The sequence below is a fragment of the Dendrobates tinctorius genome, unplaced genomic scaffold, assembly GCF_039654945.1.
Source record: "Dendrobates tinctorius isolate UK_male_01 unplaced genomic scaffold, ASM3965494v1 ptg000138l, whole genome shotgun sequence".
Taxonomy (NCBI): Eukaryota; Metazoa; Chordata; class Amphibia; order Anura; family Dendrobatidae; genus Dendrobates; species Dendrobates tinctorius.
This window is the reverse complement of record NW_027361806.1, coordinates 7,996,014-8,017,484: the sequence shown is the minus strand read 5'-3', so window position 1 is coordinate 8,017,484 and position 21,471 is coordinate 7,996,014. Positions and strand designations below refer to the sequence as shown.

The following is a 21,471-nucleotide window of genomic DNA, read 5'->3' as shown; positions in this document are numbered from 1 at the left end:
AGTGAGTGGCCCCAGCTACCCGCACAGTGAGTGGCCCCAGTTATCTGCACAGTGAGTGGCCCCAGCTTTTCTGCACAGTGAGTGGCCCCAGCTTTTCTGCACAGTGAGTGGCCCCAGCTTTTCTGCACAGTGAGTGGCCCCAGTTATCTGCACAGTGAGTGGCCCCATCATGTTGTTGCTGCCGCTGCCTCCCTTACAAAAAAAAACAAAAACCTGTATGCTCACCTCAGTTGCTGCCCCCTGCTCATCAGCGTTGCGCTCTGCAGTGACTGTGCAGGCAGAGCGCGATAGCGCCCTCTGACCTGATTGTCACTGCAGAGGACGCAAGACAGCAGAGCGCAGGGACAGGTGACTATGCCTCCCAACCCCCCGCGTTCATACTCACCGGGTCCTGGCGCTTGTCTCTGCAGCTCCCCTGCTTGTTGTTCCATGTTGTCGGCGCTGCTCTCTTCCTGGTTCAGCGGTCACGTGGTACCCGCTCATTAAATATGCGCATATTTAATGAGCGGGTGCCATTTGACAGCTGAAGCAGGAAGAGAGCAGCGCCGACAACATAGAACAAGCAGGGGAGCTGCAGAGAAGGGTGAGTATGATCTGACGCCCCCACTCCCCCTCCCCTGCCGATCCCCCCCGGTATATGACTAGTGTATAAGCCGAGAGGGTGACTTTCAGCCCAAACAATGGGCTGAAAATCTCGGCTTATACACGAGTATATACGGTAATTATTTAAAAATCATACAATGTGATTTTTTGGTTTTTATTTTTAGATTCTGTCTCTTACAGCTGAAGTGTACCTATGATAAAAATTGCAGGTCTCTCGATTTTATGTAGGTGGGAAAACTTGCAAAATCGGCAGTGTATCAAACACTTACTGTATTTTTTGTATTATGAGACACTCCGGAGCGCACCCAAAATTTTGAGGAGAAAAATAGGAAATAATTTTTTTTTAATAAAATGGTGGTGCTTATAATCCATGCGTCTTATTGCTTACCGGGTGTGGTGGCTGTGGTGAAGCAGGATCCCAGGGTCGCTGCTGGAGTAGGCAGGAGTGGAGTGATGCTGCAGGCTGGGATGAGGGGATGTTCAGATGTGCGGCGTGCCGCTGCGGTTGTCCGATGCTGTTGCGGGTGTCTGGCATTGCTGTGGTGTCAGGAGCTACTGCGGGTGTGTCCAGTGCTGCGAGTGCCCGGCGGTGCTACAGGGTGTCCGAAGGTGCTGCTACGGGCGTCTCCGGTGTTGTGGGTGCCCGGTGGCGCTGCGGGGGTGTCCAGCAGTGCTGCCCGGTGCAGCTGCGTGTGTCTCCAGTGCTGCTGGGGCTCTGCCGACATTTTGTGAAACTCCAGAGCCCCGGCAGTTCCATGGTTTCCTGTGCGGTGGACTCAGGCAAAATGTATTACTCAGACCTGCCTTTTTATGGCATTGAGGATTACGTGAATAACACCCCCAAGTGAGTACAGGCTGTGTGAGTATCAGCTGTATATTACAGCCAACACCGTGCTGCAGCAGACACCATCTGAGCCCCAATGATCAGCTGAAAACAGGTCCGGTGGTCGCTGGATGTAACCACATTAAACACAGATACTGATCCCAGCTCCATTCAATGTGTAGCAGCTGCTATTGAGTATTGCAGAACAGCTCCTAACCTTTTGATCAGGAGTTGTGCTGCAGGACCTGGCAGAGGCCACTACACATTGGAGATATATATTTTCCTGTATGACACAGTGATGTAGCAGCTACACAGAGCAAACTTTAGACGAACGACCTCTGTCATTGTAACATTCCAACCAAAATTAAATAATGCACAGTGCCATAATGGAATTTTTCTAAGTGGACCCAGACTGCACTTCAGTTTTAGACCCCTGATATAAGTAATACCTTTATTACCTAATCAAAACTATATATTGCAACCGTTCAGAGCACAGAGACCCCTATGTCTGGCAAGTATGGAATCCGCATGAGGAATCTATCAAATAAAATGAAAAGCAAGAATAATCTGATATTCCTCTTGATGCTAATGAAAAATATGTAGATGACATAATTCAGTGACGATTTATTAATATTTGAAGTTATAGGCCTGTGGCTGCTGAATTGGACTGATCATATTACAATCATTCATGATTTAAGTTATAACTGTTTTGTCGGCTGCATACAGCTGAAAGTGACTACTACAAGGCCAATTGCCATTTCAACATATTGCTACAATGCAGGAGGGCGGAGCTTTATCAGCTTTACCTCCACCACATCACCGCAGCACCGAGTGGCTGAATCTGAATTCACGTCATTGTTCACACAAGATTCAATCAAATCTACTAGATGTGGACACTGATGTGGATGGTGAATTCCATCCAACCAAGATCTCAGTACAAAGTCTTCTCACAGCTCCAGCAATCAGAATAGTGACCATGTCAGTAATTCGTGAGTAACTATAGGAATCATCTGTATAATTCTCTCTATAATCCAGGATGAGATTCATGGAGATTTTATAGTGAGATCCACAAATAACAAAAGGAGCAAAACAGTTTGTAAATGTCATATTTTATTTCTGCAGATGTAACAGTACCCACTATGGCACTGAGCACAGAACAAACTACTACTCCAATATCAACCACCACAGGACCAACTGCAACTACCACTCAGGGTCCCACCAGCACTGAGCCTCCAACTACCACACAGCCTCCGACTACCACACAGCCTCCGACTACCACACAGCCTCCGACTACCACACAGCCTCCGACTACCACAGAGCCTCCCATGACCACAGAGCCTCACACTACCACACAGCCTCCAACTACCACTGAACCTCCAACTACCACACAGCCTCCAACTACCACAGAGCCTCCAACTACCACACAGCCTCCGACTACCACACAGTCTCCAACTACCACAGAGCCTCCAACTACCACACAGCCTCCAACTACCACACAGCCTCTGACTACCACACAGCCTCCATCTACCACAAAGCCTCCAACTACCACACAGCCTCCGACTACCACACAGCCTCCAACTACCTCAGAGCCTCCAACTACCACACAGCCTCCAACTACCACAGAGCCTCCAACTACCACACAGCCTCCAACTACCACACAGCCTCTGACTACCACACAGCCTCCAACTACCACACAGCCTCCAACTACCACACAGCCTCCGACTACCACACAGCCTCCAACTACCACAGAGCCTCCAACTACCACACAGCCTCCAACTACCACAGAGCCTCCAACTAGCACACAGCCTCCGAATACCACAGAATCTTCCACTACCACAGAGCCTCCCACGACCACAGAGCTTCAAACTACCACACAGCCTCCCACTTCCACTGAACCTCCAACAACCACACAGCCTCCAACTACCACACAGCCTCCCACCAGCACTGAACCTCCAACTACAACAGAGCCTCCTACTACCACAGAGCATCCCACTACCACACAGACTGCCACTACCACAGAGCCTCCGACTACCACAGGGCATCCGACTACTACAGAGCCACCGACTACCACCCAGCCTCCCACTAACACTGAACCTCCAACTACCACAGAGCCTCCCACTACCACTGAGCCTCAAAGTACCACCCAGTCTCTCACTACCACAGAACCTCCAAGTACTACACAAACTCCCACTACCACACAGCCTCCAACTACCACACAGCCTCCAACTAACACACAGCCTCCCACAACCACAGAACCTCCAACTACCACAAATCCTTCCACCACCACAGAGCCTCCAACTACCACTGAATCTGCAACTACAACAGAGCCTCCTACTACCACAGAGCCTCCCACTACCACACAGCTTCTGACTACCACAGAGCCTACGACTACCAAACTGCCTCTCACTACGACACAGCCTCCAACTTCCACAGAGCCTACGACTACCAAAGAGACACTGACTACCACCCTGCCTCCCACTACCACTGAACCTTCAACTACCACTCAGCTTCAAAGTACCATCCGCTCTCTCACTAGCACAGAACCTCCAAGTACTACACAAACTCTCACTACCACACAGCCTCACACCAGCACTGAGCCTCCAACTACAACACAGCCTCTAACTAACACACAGCCTCCTACTACCACAGAACCTCCAACTACCACAAATCCTCCCACTACCACAGAGCCTCCAACTACCACTGAATCTGCAACTACAACAGAGCCTCCTACTACCACAGTGCCTCTCACTACGACACAGCCTCCAACTACCACAGAGCCTCCCACTACCACAGAACCTCCAACTACAACAGAGCCTCCTACTACCACAGAGCATCCCACTACCACACAGCCTCCAACTACCACACAGGCTCCAACTACCACACAGGCTTCCACCAGCACTGAGCCTCCAACTACCACACAGCGTCCAACTACCACACAGCGTCCAACTACCACACAGCCTCCCACTACCACACAGCCTCCCACTACCACAGAACCTCCAACTACAACAGAGCCTCCAACTACGACACAGCCTCCCACCAGCACTGAGCCTCAAACTACCACACAGTCTCCCACCAGCACTGAGCCTCCAACTACCACACTGTCTCCAACTACTACACAGCCTCCAACTACCACACAGCCTCCTACTACTACAGAGCCTCCAACTACAACACAGCCTCCAACTACCACAGAGCTTCCAACTACCACTGAATCTGCAACTACAACAGAGCCTCCTACTACCACAGTGCCTCTCAGTACGACGCAGCCTCCCACTACCACAGAGCCTCCGACTACCACAGAGCCTCCCACTACCACACAGCCTCCAACTACCACAGAGCCTCTGACTACCACAGAGCCTCCAACTACCACAGAGCCTCCGACTACCACAGAGCCTACGACTACCACAGTGCCTCTCACTACGACACAGCCTCCAACTACCACAGAGCCTCCCACTACCACAGAACCTCCAACTACAACAGAGACTCCAACTACGACACAACCTCCCACCAGCACTGAACCTCAAACTACCACACAGTCTCCCACCAGCACTGAGCCTCCAACTACCACACTGTCTCCAACTACTACACAGCCTCCAACTACCACACAGCCTCCTACTACAGAGCCTCCAACTACAACACAGCCTCCAACTACCACAGAGCCTCCAACTACCACTGAATCTGCAACTACAACAGAGCCTCCTACTACCACAGTGCCTCTCAGTACGATGCAGCCTCCCACTACCACAGAGCCTCCGACTACCACAGAGCCTCCCACTACCACACAGCCTCCGACTACCACAGAGCCTCCGACTACCACAGAGCCTCCAACTACCACAGAGCCTCCGACTACCACAGAGCCTACGACTACCACAGTGCCTCTCACTACAACACAGCCTCCAACTACCACAGAGCCTCCCACTACCACAGAACCTCCAACTACAACAGAGCCTCCCACTACCACAGAACCTCCAACTACCACACAGCCTCCAAGTACTACACAGACTCCCAGTACCACACAGCATCCGACTAGCACTGAGCTTCCAACTACCACAAAGCCTCCCACTACCACAGAGCCTCCAACTACCACTGAATCTACAACTACAACAGAGCCTCCTACTACCACAGAGCCTCCCACTACCACACAGCCTCCCACTACCACAGAGCCTCCGACTACCACAGAGCCTCCAACTACCACACAGCCTCTGACTACCACAGAGCCTACGACTACCACAGAGCCTCTCACTACCACACAGCCTCCCACTACCTCAGAGCGTCCAACTACCACAGAGACTCCCACTACCATAGAGTCTCTCTCTACCACAGAGCCTCCAACTACCACACAGCCTCCTACTACTAAAGAGCCTCCAACTACAACACAGCCTCCAACTACCACAGAGCCTCTAACTACCACTGAATCTGCAACTACCACAGAGCCTCCCACTACCACAGAGCCTCCCACTACCACACAGCCTCCCACTACCACAGAGCCTCCGACTACCACAGAGCCTCCAACTACCACACAGCCTCTGACTACCACAGAGCCTACGACTACCACAGAGCCTCTCACTACCACACAGCCTCCCACTACCTCAGAGCCTCCAACTACCACACAGCCTCCAACTGCCACACAGTCTCCTACTACTACAGAGCCTACAACTACCACACAGCCTCCAACTACCACAGAGCGTCCAACTACCACAGAGACTGCCACTACCATAGAGTCTCTCTCTACCACAGAGCCTCCAACTACCACACAGCCTCCAACTACCACACAGGCTCCCACCAGCACTGAGCCTCCAACTACCACACAGCCTCCAACTACCACACAGAGTCCAACTACCACACAGCCTCCCACTACCACAGAACCTCCCACTACCACTGACCCTCCAACTACAACAGAGCCTCCAACCAGCACTGAGCCTCAAACTACCACACAGTCTCCCACCAGCACTGAGCCTCCAACTACCACACTGTCTCCAACTACTGCACAGCCTCCAACTACCACACAGCCTCCTACTACTACAGAGCCTCCAACTACAACACAGCCTCCAACTACCACAGAGCTTCCATCTACCACTGAATCTGCAACTACAACAGAGCCTCCTACTACCACAGTGCCTCTCAGTACGACACAGCCTCCCACTACCACAGAGCCTCCGACTACCACAGAGCCTCCCACTACCACACAGCCTCCAATTACCACAGAGCCTCCGACTACCACAGAGCCTCCAACTACCACAGAGCCTACGACTACCACAGAGCCTACGACTAACACAGTGCCTCTCACTACGACACAGCCTCCCACCAGCACTGAGTCTCAAACTACCACACAGTCTCCCACCAGCACTGAGCCTCCAACTACCACACTTTCTCCAACTACTACACAGCCTCCAACTACCACACAGCCTCCTACTACTAAAGAGTCTCCAACTACAACACAGCCTCCAACTACCACAGAGCCTCTAACTACCACTGAATCTGCAACTACAACAGAGCCTCCTAATACCACAATGCCTCTCAGTACGACGCAGCCTCCCACTACCACAGAGCCTCTGACTACCACAGAGTCTCCCACTACCACACAGCCTCCAAGTACTACACAGACTCCCAGTACCACACAGCCTCCGACTAGCACTGAGCCTCCAACTACCACAAAGCCTCCCACTACCACAGAGCCTCCAACTACCACTGAATCTGCAACTACAACAGAGCCTCCTACTACCACAGAGCCTCCCACTACCACAGAGCCTCCGACTACCACACAGCCTCCAACTACCACACAGCCTCCAACTACCACAGAGCGTCCAACTACCACAGAGACTCCCACTACCATAGAGTCTCTCTCTACCACAGAGCCTCCAACTACCACACAGCCTCCAACTACCACACAGGCTCCCACCAGCACTGAGCCTTCAACTACCACACAGCCTCCAACTACCACACAGCGCCCAACTACCACACAGCCTCCCACTACCACAGAACCTCCCACTACCACTGAACCTCCAACTACAACAGAGCCTCCAACCAGCACTGAGCCTCAAACTACCACACAGTCTCCCACCAGCACTGAGCCTCCAACTACCACACTGTCTCCAACTACTGCACAGCCTCCAACTACCACACAGCCTCCTACTACTACAGAGCCTCCAACTACAACACAGCCTCCAACTACCACAGAGCTTCCAACTACCACTGAATCTGCAACTACAACAGAGCCTCCTACTACCACAGTGCCTCTCAGTACGACACAGCCTCCCACTACCACAGAGCCTCCGACTACCACAGAGCCTCCCACTACCACACAGCCTCCAATTACCACAGAGCCTCCGACTACCACAGAGCCTCCAACTACCACAGAGCCTACGACTACCACAGAGCCTACGACTACCACAGTGCCTCTCACTACGACACAGCCTCCCACCAGCACTGAGTCTCAAACTACCACACGGTCTCCCACCAGCACTGAGCCTCCAACTACCACACTGTCTCCAACTACTACACAGCCTCCAACTACCACACAGCCTCCTACTACTACAGAGCCTCCAACTACAACACAGCCTCCAACTACCACAGAGCCTCCCATTACCACACAGCCTCCAACTACCACACAGCCTTCCACTACCACAGAGCCTCCCACTACCACAGAGCCTCCAACTGCTACACAGCTTCCCACTACCACAGAGCAACCAACTACCACACAGCCTTATCCTACTACAGAGCCTACAACTACCACACAACCACCAACTACCACACAGCCTCCTACTACCACACAGCCTCCAACCACCACACTGCCTCCAACTACCACACAGCCTCCAACATCCACAGAGCCTCCCACTACCACAGCGCCTCCAACTACAACGCAGCCTCCCACTACCACAGAGCCTCCCACTACTACAGAGCCTCCAGCTACCACACAGCCTCCCACTACCAGCCAGCCTCCAACTACCACTGAGTCTCCTACTACCACAAAGCCTCCAACTACCACACAGCATCTTACCACTGCTAAGCGTCCAACAACTACTCAGACCAAGACAACTCCAGCTGCTGATTTGGTTTGTCCGTTAAGATTCAGAATTACTAATATCACATTTAACGAGAGGCTCCTGGACACATCGTCTCCAGATTATGAAGCACTGAGCAATCAAATAATCAGAATAGTAAGTAACAATGAATGCATCTCCACATTTATATTTACCGGTTTATGATTAAGGAGCGGTCCGTACATGTTCACAGAATGAATATGTTTTGTCAGATATGGCAGATTATATTCTCACATCTGATCATCCCTATAAGGTCACGCTCACACGTTCAGTATTTGGTCAGTATTTTACATCAATATTTGTAATCCAAAGCTGGGAGTGGGTGAAAAATGCAGAAGTGGTGACATTTTACTATTTTACTGTACTTTTTCTCAGATTGTTTCTCTCCTGATTTTGCCTGGCAAATACTGATGTAAAATACTGACCAAATACTGAGCGTGTGAACTTGGCCTTATGGGGATCATATTCCTATACATCACGTGTATTAACAATAGAGTTTTATTTACACTGTTCTTAATGAAAAAATTAGATCCACTCCTGATATGAGTAGGACTTTATTTTCAGCAATATTCGTGCCTTTTCCTCCATCACCTGTCGCCTCAGTAAGATCTATAGAGTATAGCCTGCTTCATATCACACTGGATGCTATAACACAGGAGGATGGGGGTGATCCCACAATCACATTACTGGAGAGCTCACTCTTATCTCCTCTGATCTTATTCTACAGATGACGTCCTTTTTACAGCAAGTTTTGAAGAAAGGTCCGATAAAGATAATCAATATTATATATGAGTAAGTACTTATTGTATATGAGTGTGATAACAGTGACACAATGATAATGACCTGGGAGGAAAATCATCATCCAGGGACATCACCACTATTAACCACATTAGGACATTTCTCATCCTAGTCTGATACTACATGAGGGATTACTGATACATTTTAGGTATTTGCTACCCATGTGTTAAACACTATAGAGGTCTTATGTCCCCTTTTCTTCTACATCAGCACAACAGGCAGAATTGGTATTGAGGAACTGTAGAGCGTCTGAGCTTTATACAACTTCATAAGGAAGATGACGTGACACTTGTAGACCGCGGTGAACGCCAGGTGGACAAATATTACTACTTATAGCCATCAGAATGCCTGACTATGGCAGCAAATTCCTGTCCGTTGGTAAAGTGCAGCTCTGCAGTACATATTGTGGGAACATTTATGGGAAAATGTTATAATATGGCTCCGGTGATATCTCCTCAGGAGAATAACTAGTGTACGAGGGACACAAAAAACTAAGTTGGTTAGAACCTCCCATAATTGTTTGGTATGTGCAGGAGGTACACATGTGTGACTGCAATCTAACAGCAAAGACTCACAAAAGATTTAACAGAAAATGATATTCGCTAACCTACCACAACAAGCCGACCTGTTCAGATAGGACCATATACTAAACAGACACCTGTCCAGGAGAGGAATCCAAGACAGAGGCAGTTGTGGCGCCCCTGAGGGTTCAGGCAGGGGAGGCCCAGGACAGTTTGCGCTCTTTTCTTACGGCCACCCATGTTGTCATGCCCTTCTTCACCGCGCCAGCGGCCATTTTGAGAGTCCATTTTACAGTCTATTAATTTGGTTGTTTTGCACATTTTCTGCAATTTTAAGTCCAATAAATCTTCAGCACACAGAACCCGGTGGTACCCGGCTTCGTCATCCTGTTCGTGTCGGCAAAAATGGATCGCCCGCCAGGGCCGTGGGTTACTCGGTACTGGGCTGGTATCTCAGAGGGAAGTGTCACAGTGGCGGTGACCCGGTCCATGACCCTGGGGGTCCATGGAAAAGGGGGTAGTGTAATGGGGATAAAGTCATTGAGATGATTTGTGACGGGCCACCTGTGGTTTCTGGTCAGTTTGACCAGCGCTGGAGGGCTGCTTCTCTGGGACAGATGGTGTGGTGCAGCAATGATGTTGAAGCTCCCCACAGGTGTAGCTGTAGTCCCAGGGCAGTGTGGAAGAGGTTGGCAGATGAGGAGATAGTGAGGAGAAGGAGATGATGCAGTGTTAGGCCTGTTTCACAGTTCAGTTTTTGTCCATCAGTCAAGATCCGCCGTTTTGCAAAAAAAACGGATCCGCCATTTTGTTTGGCGGATCCGTTTTTTTCCCCATTGAGTTGCATTACCGGCGGATCTTGACGGATGGCAATCCGTTGGATCCGTTTTTTTGCGGATCCGACAAAATTTTGCCGTCCGCCGACATGCCCGAACGGAGCATGTAACGTTTTTTCGGCCGGCAGGATCCGCACTTCACACTGCGCATGTCCGAAAGTCTTCACTCAGCCGGAAATTTAACCCTAAAGTCTGTTCTGGCGGCTGGAAAAAAATTCTCTCTCTCTCTCTCTCTCCTCCCCGGGCTGCGGTTCCTTTAAAATTCTTCATTCATTGGATCCGTCAAAAAAACGGTCCAGTGGCATCCGTTCACATCAGTTAGCAATGGATCCGCTTTCCGCCATTTTGGCGGATTTTAACTGACACAAATAAACTGAAGTGTGAAACAGGCCTTAGGCACAGAGATGTAGCAGTGCTGAGTGGGTTGGCGCAGGAAGATGGCAACGAAACAATGAATGCAGTTCCAGTTCTTTTACTCATGTTCTTGGCACAGACAGGTGCCCGCTTCCATGCCGCGGCCTCCAGATCAGGGGCTCAGCCAACTCCCAGGCAGATGGAATTAACCTTTACAGCTCTCCCTTTCATGTGCCTGTTCTGAACGTCTCCTTTCTAGCACTTGTAATGAAATACTTGTGGTTGTGTGTTAAACCAAAGTTCCTCCTTTCAGATGTTCCTTTGAACTCTACTTGTACAGCAGACAGCTGTAGCCTGCTTCGGGGACTCCTTGCTACCAAGACCCGATTCACTCACGTTGCTGTTGTGCCCCCAAGTCTTGGGTGGGAATAAAGTGGTGACAACTTCTATTCCTTCGGTGTCTGCTGCAGGACCATCAGTATCCATACAACCTTGGGTACCGGACCCCGGCCATGCACTTAGAACTTGAGGACCCTAGTCCTTAGTTCTCTGCTTCTCCTTACGTTCCGTACCAAACTATCTTTCTTCTGAAGAATCAGGCTTTCTATATCTCTTTCTTGTGCCAGCAGCTCCAGGTCACAGGAGTCTGCTGTAGCACTTCCTTCAATCCATCCCACTCAGGGGATCTCCTCTCACAGACTGACCTAGTCCTAATATTCTTCCGCAGTCTAAGCTCCACCCACCTCCCAGCACTCTTCGTGTTCCAAGCAGGGAGCCACCAAAGGTGCTTTGCTACACTACTATGTTGTGTGGGATGCAGGTGTTGGAGGCTGGTCAGGTGTTCCATCTTACCTGGAGAGTGGGATACTACACCTCAGGAGGAGGTGCAGTACTGTTGCGAGTTCATTTTCCCCTTCGTCACTGAGGTCTGGTGAACTCCCTTTTCTGGTAAAGGAAGGTAATGAGCCTGATTATCAGGCACCTGAGACTAATGATGATGACTGGCTGAGTGGAGTCACTGACTGGATATAAGGCTGCCTACGCCTTTCTGCCCTGCGGGTGATTTCTCTGTGGACTTCTAGGACACCAGTCTGATTCCTGCTCCTCTAAAGCTGAGTTTTCTGCATTGCCTTTTTGCATTTGTGTTTGGTTTTTTGTTTGCCTTGCTTTTCTGGATTCTGCCATTCCCTGCTGGAGTGAACTGAATCTCCTTTTGCCTGTTGCTCTGTCTTCAGAATATTCCTGAGTACTGACATAGTCTTTTTGAAGCCTAGCGTCTTCAGGGCCCTTTTCACTGTCAGTCTGTTGGCTCTTATTTTCATAGGGTTTTTCACGGATTGCAGACAGCAGCCTTCCTGTCCTTTCCTATCAAGTTAGCTTGGGCCCCGTCTTTGCTCAGTCTATCTTTCTGTCTGTGTTGTGTTCTTTCTTCTTGCTTCACCGTCATTATATGTGGGGGGCTGCCTTTTGCTTTGGGGTCTGCTCTGGGGCAGTTTAGATTTCCCTTTCTGTCTTTAGGCTATCTAGCTCTCCGGCAGTGATCGAGGGGTCTAGGGCATCGTAGGAACCCCCCACGGCTACTGCTAGTTGTGTTGATAGGTTCAGGGGTCTGCAATCCGATAGCTGCCAACTTCTCTGGTTTTCTGGACTTAGCTTGCATTTCTGTTTTTGCCTCCTACGGTGACTCAATCATAACATAATCACCCGCCCTACTGCAGATCCTAGGGTACTGAATAGCAGGAAAGAATTGTGTTTAAAAAAAAAAAAAAAAAAAGAGGGTGTTTGTATATTCTTTCCTCTATATCTCTGAGGCCGTAGGGGGAATTTTTTTTTCTCTCAATGGAGATAAAACAATTGTCTGATCGTGTGGAGCAGCTCGCTGCGGAATTGTGGGGAATTTCCGCCTTCCTTGCTCGTTCACATGCTGTTGAACCAAAGATCCCTATACCTGATGTATTTTTTGGGGATCGATCTAAATTTTTGAGTTTCAAAAATAATTGTAAATTATTTTTTGCCTTGAAGCCCAACTCGTCAGGGAACTCCGCGCAGCAGGTTAAAATTGTCATCTCTTTCCTGCGTGGCGATCCCCAGGATTGGGCATTTTCTTTGAAACCAGATGATCCTATTCTGACTAATGTGAATGCATTCTTTCAAGCCTTGGGGTTGTTGTATGACGAACCTAATGCTGTTGATCAGGCTGAAAAGACCCTGTTGGCATTGAACCAGGGTCGAGATTCTGCAGAGTTGTACTGTCAAAAGTTCCGAAAGTGGGCGGTCCTTACTACCTGGAATGATAATGCCTTGGCTGCTCTCTTTCGGAAGGGTTTGTCAGAAGCTGTAAAAGATACTATGGTGGGATTTCCTGTTCCCTCTGGTCTGGACAATTCTATGTCATTAGCCATTCAGGTTGATCAGCGTTTACGTGAACGCAGGATTGCACGAGAGGTGTTGCCACCGGTTGAACAGACGTCTGAACCTATGGAATGTGATAGAGTTTTGTCTAAGGCGCAACGTCAGGAGTTCAGAAGGCGTAATAAGCTGTGCTTTTTCTGTGGAGATGCCTCACATATAATTTCTGTTTGTCCTAAACGAGAGAAACGCTTTGCACACACGTTTTCTGTTGGTGGTGTTCAACCTAAGTTTCTTCTGGCAATTACTCTGATCTGCTCCCTGTCCACATTTTCCGCCAAGGCTTTTGTGGATTCGGGAGCAGCGCTAAACCTAATGGACTTGGATTTTGCTAAACGTTGTGGATTTCCGATGACACCTCTGCAGACGCCTATCCCTTTGAGGGGGATTGATGCTACTCCTTTGGCGAAAAATAAACCTCAGTTTTGGACCCAGGTGGTCATGCGGGTCGCCCCAGACCATCAAGAAAATTGCAGATTTTTGGTGTTGCATGGTCTGCATGATGCTGTTGTTCTGGGGTTTCCCTGGTTGCAAATTCATAATCCAGTTTTGGATTGGAAATCTGTGTCTGTGGTGAGTTGGGGTAGTCGGTGTGCCTTTAGTGAGGCTCCGGTTTTTTCCACCTCTCCTCAGTCGCATGATATTCCTGACTATTTGGCGTACTTTTATGATGTATTTAGTGAGAATGAGTCTGTGTCCTTGCCTCCTCATAGGAGTTATGACTAGAGTTGAGTGAAACGGGTCGAAAAAATTCAAAAGTCCCCGACTTTTGGCAAAGTCGGGTTTCATGAAACGAAACCCGACCCTAGGATGAGGTCGGCCACGAGGTCGGCGACTTACGCGCCAAAGTCGCGTTTCAAAAGTTTGTTTTGCGCTCTTTTTCAGCCAATCAGGATCCACGGACACTGTGGGCAACGTGATGACCTAGGCACGGGTCACCACCATCTTTCAGAAGGGCATGCAAGTGATTGGCTTGCTTTGGTGGGCGTCACAGGGGGTATAAAAGGGCGTGCACGCCGACCGCCATCTTACTTCTGCCGATCTTAGTATAGGGAGAGGTTGCTGCTGATTCTGTAGGGAGAGCGTTAGGCAGGGAAGAAGACAAAAGAACTGCTTCTGCTGCTAGCGATTTGGCCTGCACAACACACAAGTCACTGTGTGTGCAGTGCAAGGGGAGGCTATATTGTGGTGTATCAGTGGTGTTGGTTGTTGGACTGCCTTCTAAGGCTTCCTGACATGCTGGCATTGCTGTTTACCCACTGCTCCGCAAACTGCTTTTTTAAAAGCAATCCAATCTCCCTTATCCTCTAGTCACTTTTGTCACAGCTGTGCCATCGAGCGTGTCACATAGCGCTCAGATATCAGTGGGCCTCACACAATCCACAAGTGTCCAGTGTCCAAAAGTGTACGCAGAGATTCAAAATCTCCATTATCCTCTCGTCACTTTGGTCACAGGCAGCTGTGCCATCAGATATCAGTGGGCCTCACACAATCTACAAGTGTCCAGTGTCCAAAAGTGTACGCAGAGATTCAAAATCTCCATTATCCTCTCGTCACTTTGGTCACAGGCAGCTGTGCCATCGAGCGTGTCACATAGCGCTCAGATATCAGTGGGCCTCACACAATCTACAAGTGTCCAGTGTCCAAAAGTGTACGCAGAGAATCAAAATCTCCATTATCCTCTCGTCACTTTGGTCACAGGCAGCTGTGCCATCGAGCGTGTCACATAGCGCTCAGATATCAGTGGGCCTCACACAATCCACAAGTGTCCAGTGTCCAAAAGTGTACGCAGAGATTCAAAATCTCCATTATCCTCTCGTCACTTTGGTCACAGGCAGCTGTGCCATCGAGCGTGTCACATAGCGCTCAGATATCAGTGGGCCTCACACAATCCACAAGTGTCCAGTGTCCAAAAGTGTACGCAGAGATTCAAAATCTCCATTATCCTCTCGTCACTTTGGTCACAGGCAGCTGTGCCATCGAGCGTGTCACATAGCGCTCAGATATCAGTGGGCCTCGCACAATCTACAAGTGTCCAGTGTCCAAAAGTGTACGCAGAGAATCAAAATCTCCATTATCCTCTCGTCACTTTGGTCACAGGCAGCTGTGCCATCGAGCGCGTCACATAGCGCTCAGATATCAGTGGGCCTCACACAATCCACAAGTGTCCAGTGTCCAAAAGTGTACGCAGAGATTCAAAATCTCCATTATCCTCTCGTCACTTTGGTCACAGGCAGCTGTGCCATCGAGCGTGTCACATAGCGCTCAGATATCAGTGGGCCTCACACAATCTACAAGTGTCCAGTGTCCAAAAGTGTACGCAGAGATTCAAAATCTCCATTATCCTCTCATCACTTTGGTCACAGGCAGCTGTGCCATCGAGCGTGTCACATAGCGCTCAGATATCAGTGGGCCTCACACAATCTACAAGTGTCCAGTGTCCAAAAGTGTACGCAGAGATTCAAAATCTCCATTATCCTCTCGTCACTTTGGTCACAGGCAGCTGTGCCATCGAGCGTGTCACATAGCGCTCAGATATCAGTGGGCCTCACACAATCTACAAGTGTCCAGTGTCCAAAAGTGTACGCAGAGAATCAAAATCTTCATTATCCTCTCATCACTTTGGTCACAGGCAGCTGTGCCATCGAGCGTGTCACATAGCGCTCAGATATCAGTGGGCCTCACACAATCCACAAGTGTCCAGTGTCCAAAAGTGTACGCAGAGATTCAAAATCTCCATTATCCTCTCGTCACTTTGGTCACAGGCAGCTGTGCCATCGAGCGTGTCACATAGCGCTCAGATATCAGTGGGCCTCACACAATCCACAAGTGTCCAGTGTCCAAAAGTGTACGCAGAGATTCAAAATCTCCATTATCCTCTCGTCACTTTGGTCACAGGCAGCTGTGCCATCGAGCGTGTCACATAGCGCTCAGATATCAGTGGGCCTCACACAATCCACAAGTGTCCAGTGTCCAAAAGTGTACGCAGAGATTCAAAATCTCCATTATCCTCTCGTCACTTTGGTCACAGGCAGCTGTGCCATCGAGCGTGTCACATAGCGCTCAGATATCAGTGGGCCTCACACAATCCACAAGTGTCCAGTGTCCAAAAGTGTACGCAGAGATTCAAAATCTCCAATATCCTCTCGTCACTTTGGTCACAGGCAGCTGTGCCATTGAGCGTGTCACATAGCGCTCAGATATCAGTGGGCCTCACACAATCCACAAGTGTCCAGTGTCCAAAAGTGTACGCAGAGATTCAAAATCTCCATTATCCTCTCGTCACTTTGGTCACAGGCAGCTGTGCCATCGAGCGTGTCACATAGCGCTCAGATATCAGTGGGCCTCACACAATCCACAAGTGTCCAGTGTCCAAAAGTGTACGCAGAGATTCAAAATCTCCATTATCCTCTCGTCACTTTGGTCACAGGCAGCTGTGCCATCGAGCGTGTCACATAGCGCTCAGATATCAGTGGGCCTCACACAATCTACAAGTGTCCAGTGTCCAAAAGTGTACGCAGAGATTCAAAATCTCCATTATCCTCTCGTCACTTTGGTCACAGGCAGCTGTGCCATCGAGCGTGTCACATAGCGCTCAGATATCAGTGGGCCTCACACAATCTACAAGTGTCCACTGTCCACAAGTGTACGCAGAGATTCAAAAATCTCCATTATCCTCTCGTCACTTTGGTCACAGGCAGCTGTGCCATCGAGCGTGTCACATAGCGCTCAGATATCAATGGGCCTCACACAATCTACAAATGTCCAGTGTCCAAAAGTGTACGCAGAGAATCAAAATCTCCATTATCCTCTCGTCACTTTGGTCACAGGCAGCTGTGCCATCGAGCGTGTCACATAGCGCTCAGATATCAGTGGGCCTCACACAATCCACAAGTGTCCAGTGTCCAAAAGTGTAAACAGAGATTCAAAATCTCCATTATCCTCTCGTCACTTTGGTCACAGGCAGCTGTGCCATCGAGCGTGTCACATAGCGCTCAGATATCAGTGGGCCTCACACAATCCACAAGTGTCCAGTGTCCAAAAGTGTACACAGAGATTCAAAATCTCCATTATCCTCTCGTTACTTTGGTCACAGGCAGCTGTGCCATCGAGCGTGTCACATAGCGCTCAGATATCAGTGGGCCTCACACAATCCAAAAGTGTCCACTGTCCACAAGTGTGTGCAGAAATTCTAAATCTCCCCTGTCCTATAGACACCTTTTACCTTGTTTTACATTACTATATAGTTTGTTGGATTTTGTCTACATTTCTACCAAAAATGAGGAAGGCTGGTGGAAGAGGCCGTGGAATTGGGCGGGGGTTGGCAGCTGGTAATGATGGTGTTGGTGGTGGATCTGATGGTAGTGGCAAGAGCGAAATAGGACCGAATGCAGGAGGTGCTGACCCTGCGTCATCGTCTGGCTACATAAGGCCTCGAACGCTTAGTTTTCTAGGAGTTGGCAAACCGCTTTTAAAGGCAGAGCATCAGGAAAAAGTTTTGTCTTACATTGCTGACTCAGCCTCCAGCTCTATCGCCTCCTCTTCTTCAGTTGTAAAAAGTAAAAGCACTGAGTCGTCATTGGAGGCTCATGTTCATGAACCACACCTTTCCTTGTGTCCTTCACCCCAACCAAGATTGAAGGATGACGCAGGCCATACTACTGATTACTCCATGGAGCTGTTTTCACATACCATGCCTGGATTATCAAGTCAAATGGTGAATTACCCAGGCCAAGATGAATCTGACATGGAGTGCACTGATGCACAGCCGCTGATGGATGATTCTGCTGGTACATTCACTCAGAGCACTACATTGTCCTCGCAGTGTACAGAGCCAGATTTTGACCCTGATGAGACTCAGGTGCCCCTTCCCGCACGCTATACCACCATACACGGTGACACAGAGAAAGGTGCACATGACATAGAAGAGGAGGTGATGGATGACCCAGTTGTTGACCCAGATTGGCATCCATTGGGGGAAGAGGGTGCTGCTTCCAATAGCTCAGATGAGGAGCATCCACAGCAGACATCGACATCGCAACAGCTGTTATCTGGCAGGCCCGGAGCACTCCAAAGACAGGTTCCAAACATCAAAAGAGTTGCTGGACAGCTTGTCCAGAGGGTCAAAAGATCACAGCGTGCTAGGCCGCAAAATGTCTGCCAAAGTAGGAAGAGTGCAGTGTGGCACTTTTTTGAACAAAATCCTCATGATCAGGCCAAGGTTATCTGTAAGAAGTGCGCAAAGACCTTTAGCCGAGGGAAAAATCTGAAAAATTTGAATACCAGTTGCATGCTTAGACATTTAACCAGCATGCACTTGCAAGCGTGGACACAACACCAAACCTCAAGTGCCACATGTGCAACTGATCACAACGAAGGTAGTCAGCAACGCTACATTGTTTCCCCCACTGTAAGCCCACCGGTTAGCACAGCAGCAAATGTTGAGGTGTCGTTGCAAGGCCACAGCAGTCAGGGAATCCCACTGTTATATCAACGAAAGACTGATTCTAGGCCATCAGAAAGAACACCAACTCCATCACCATCATCAACCCTCTCTCAGTCCGCCCTGTCCACCGCTACTTCCACCATATGCAGCTCTCAAGTCCAGCTCACCCTCCCAGACACTATGAGTAGGTCAAGAAAGTACTCAGTCTCTCATCCGCGTACACTGGGTTTGAACGCCCACATTGCCAAACTAATCTCGTTTGAGATGATGCCCTTTCGGTTGGTGGAAAGCACAGCTTTCCGCGAACTCATGGCCTATGCAGTACCACGCTATGACCTACCCAGTCGCCACTTCTTCTCTCGCAAAGCCATCCCAGCCCTCCACCATCATGTGAAAGACCGCATTGTCCATGCACTCAAGCAGTCAGTGAGCGGAAAGGTGCACCTCACAACTGATGCATGGTCCAGTCGGCATGGCCAGGGCGGTTACGTGTCCATCACTGCGCACTGGGTTAATGTGGTGGATGCTGGGTCCACAGGGGACAGCGGTGGTGGGACAGTGCTGCCTAGCCCACGGTATAGGAAACAGTTGGCTGTAGGCGTTCCACCCTCCTCCTCCTCCTCCTCCTCCAGAAGCGAAAGCTCGTCCACAGAGCGCAGTCGTACGAGCACTCCATCTGCAGCTGCCACTGTTGCACACGATGTGTCCCCCTATCGAGCAGCTAGTGGAAAGCGTCAGCAGGCTGTGTTGCAGATGATGTGTTTGGGCGACAGACACACCGCCGAGGTGCTGGCCGAGTACTTGAAGCGACAAACTGAGTCATGGCTGGGCAGTGTACATCTTGAGGCAGGCAAGGTAGTTAGTGATAACGGCCGTAATTTTGTGGCAGCCATAGCCCTTTCAAAACTCAGCCACATACCTTGCTTGGCTCACACATTGAACCTGGTGGTGCAGTGCTTCCTCAAAAATTATCCGGAGTTAACAGCCCTGCTCCAGAAGGTGCGAAGACTGTGCGCGCACATCCGCCGGTCGCCTGTACACTCCGTTCGTATGCAGAAGCTGCAGCGATTGCTCCACCTTCCCAACCACCGCCTCATTATCGACATTGCAACAAGGTGGAACTCCACCCTGCACATGGTGGAGCAGCTGTGCGAGCAGAGGCAGGCCATAATGCATTTGTGGGAGGATACACGGCCAGGCACTTTGAGAGCAGACATGGAGTTGACAGGCGTGCAGTGGTCGAAGCTGAAAGACCTTTGTAAAGTCCTTCAGTGTTTTGAGGAATGCACACGGCTGGTAAGCGCAGACGACGCCATCCTAAGCATGAGCATCCCACTTATGCGTCTGCTCATGCAAACTTTGACGCACCTTAAGGAGCAGGCGTCTGCAGCCAATGTTGATGAGGAGGAAGAGGAGGAGGGAATCCTTGATGACATTCAGCCATTGTCTGCTCAGGGACCTCTCCTGGACGAAGTGGAGGAAGAAGAGGAGGAGGAGGAGGAGGATGATGGGGATGATTACTTAGGGGAGGAGGATGCATCTCGTGGGGCAAGTGAAAATGTTGGTGTGGCAAGGTCTGGTACAGGGTTTGTGCGTGACTGGAGGGATGTGGATTTGCCAGAAAGTGCTCCTCCACCCAGCACTCGCAGTGCATCATTGACACCGGGAACATTGGCCCACATGTCAGATTATGCCTTGCGGATCCTAAAAAGGGACCCCCGCATTGCCAAAATGATGAACGATGACGACTACTGGTTGGCCAGCATCCTGGATCCACGCTATAAAGGCAAATTACAAAACATCATGCCACAGGAGAACCTTGACCTAATATTGGCTAATAAACAAGCAACTCTGGTAAATCGGTTGCTTGAGGCATTCCCAGCACACAGCAGCGGTGATGGTTCTCACACGAGCCGTACGGGCCGGGGGCAGCTTGGCAGAGGTGTTCGTGGTGCACACAGCAGAAGTGGCGTTGGAGACAGGGGTTTCATGACAATGTTGTGGACTGATTTTTCAAATACCGCTCACACAACTGGTAATACTGCATCGATGGAAAGTGACAGGAGACAGCAGTTGTCAACTATGGTTACAAACTACTTTTCCTCCCATATCGATGTTCTCCCACACAGGTCATTCCCCTTTGACTATTGGGCCGCTAAACTGGACACCTGGCCTGAATTGGCCCAATATGCCTTACAGGAGCTCGCTTGCCCAGCTGCAAGTGTGCTATCGGAAAGAGTCTTCAGTGCAGCTGGATCAATCCTTACAGAAAAAAGGACCCGTCTGTCAACCCAAAATGTGGATGATCTAACCTTCATTAAAATGAACCACGCATGGGTTTCCAAGGATTTTGTCCCACCTTCCCCTGATGACACATAGGGTGACAGAAAAATGGCTTGCTTTGGTCCACCTCTTCCTGGTACTTCACCTATTTCGCCTTTTGCATCAGCTGAATGTCCAACATCAACATATGCCACTTTCTAAAACTCCCTAACTGTGCTGCCTCCCCCCCATGGCCGGGGTCACCACCTACCGCACGACACCGTGCGAGTGCCGTTGCCCTGGACAGGTGGGTAGGCCGACTCTTGGGCGCGGGCACTGGCACAGGGTCCCTCATAGTGCAATCAAGTGTCTCTGACGGCGG

General features: G+C 49.9%; 1 protein-coding gene across 1 annotated transcript in view; it reads left to right on the top strand.

The window, feature by feature from the left end:
- The window catches only part of LOC141048873 (uncharacterized), a 111,576-nt gene that overhangs the window by 55,459 nt on the left and 34,646 nt on the right, over positions 1 to 21,471 (top strand). Inside the window, exons 10-11 of the mRNA XM_073544962.1 lie at positions 2,549 to 8,580; positions 9,191 to 9,255. Of these exons, the coding sequence (XP_073401063.1) occupies positions 2,549 to 8,580; positions 9,191 to 9,255 (6,097 nt within the window). The remainder of the gene's footprint in view (positions 1 to 2,548; positions 8,581 to 9,190; positions 9,256 to 21,471) is intronic.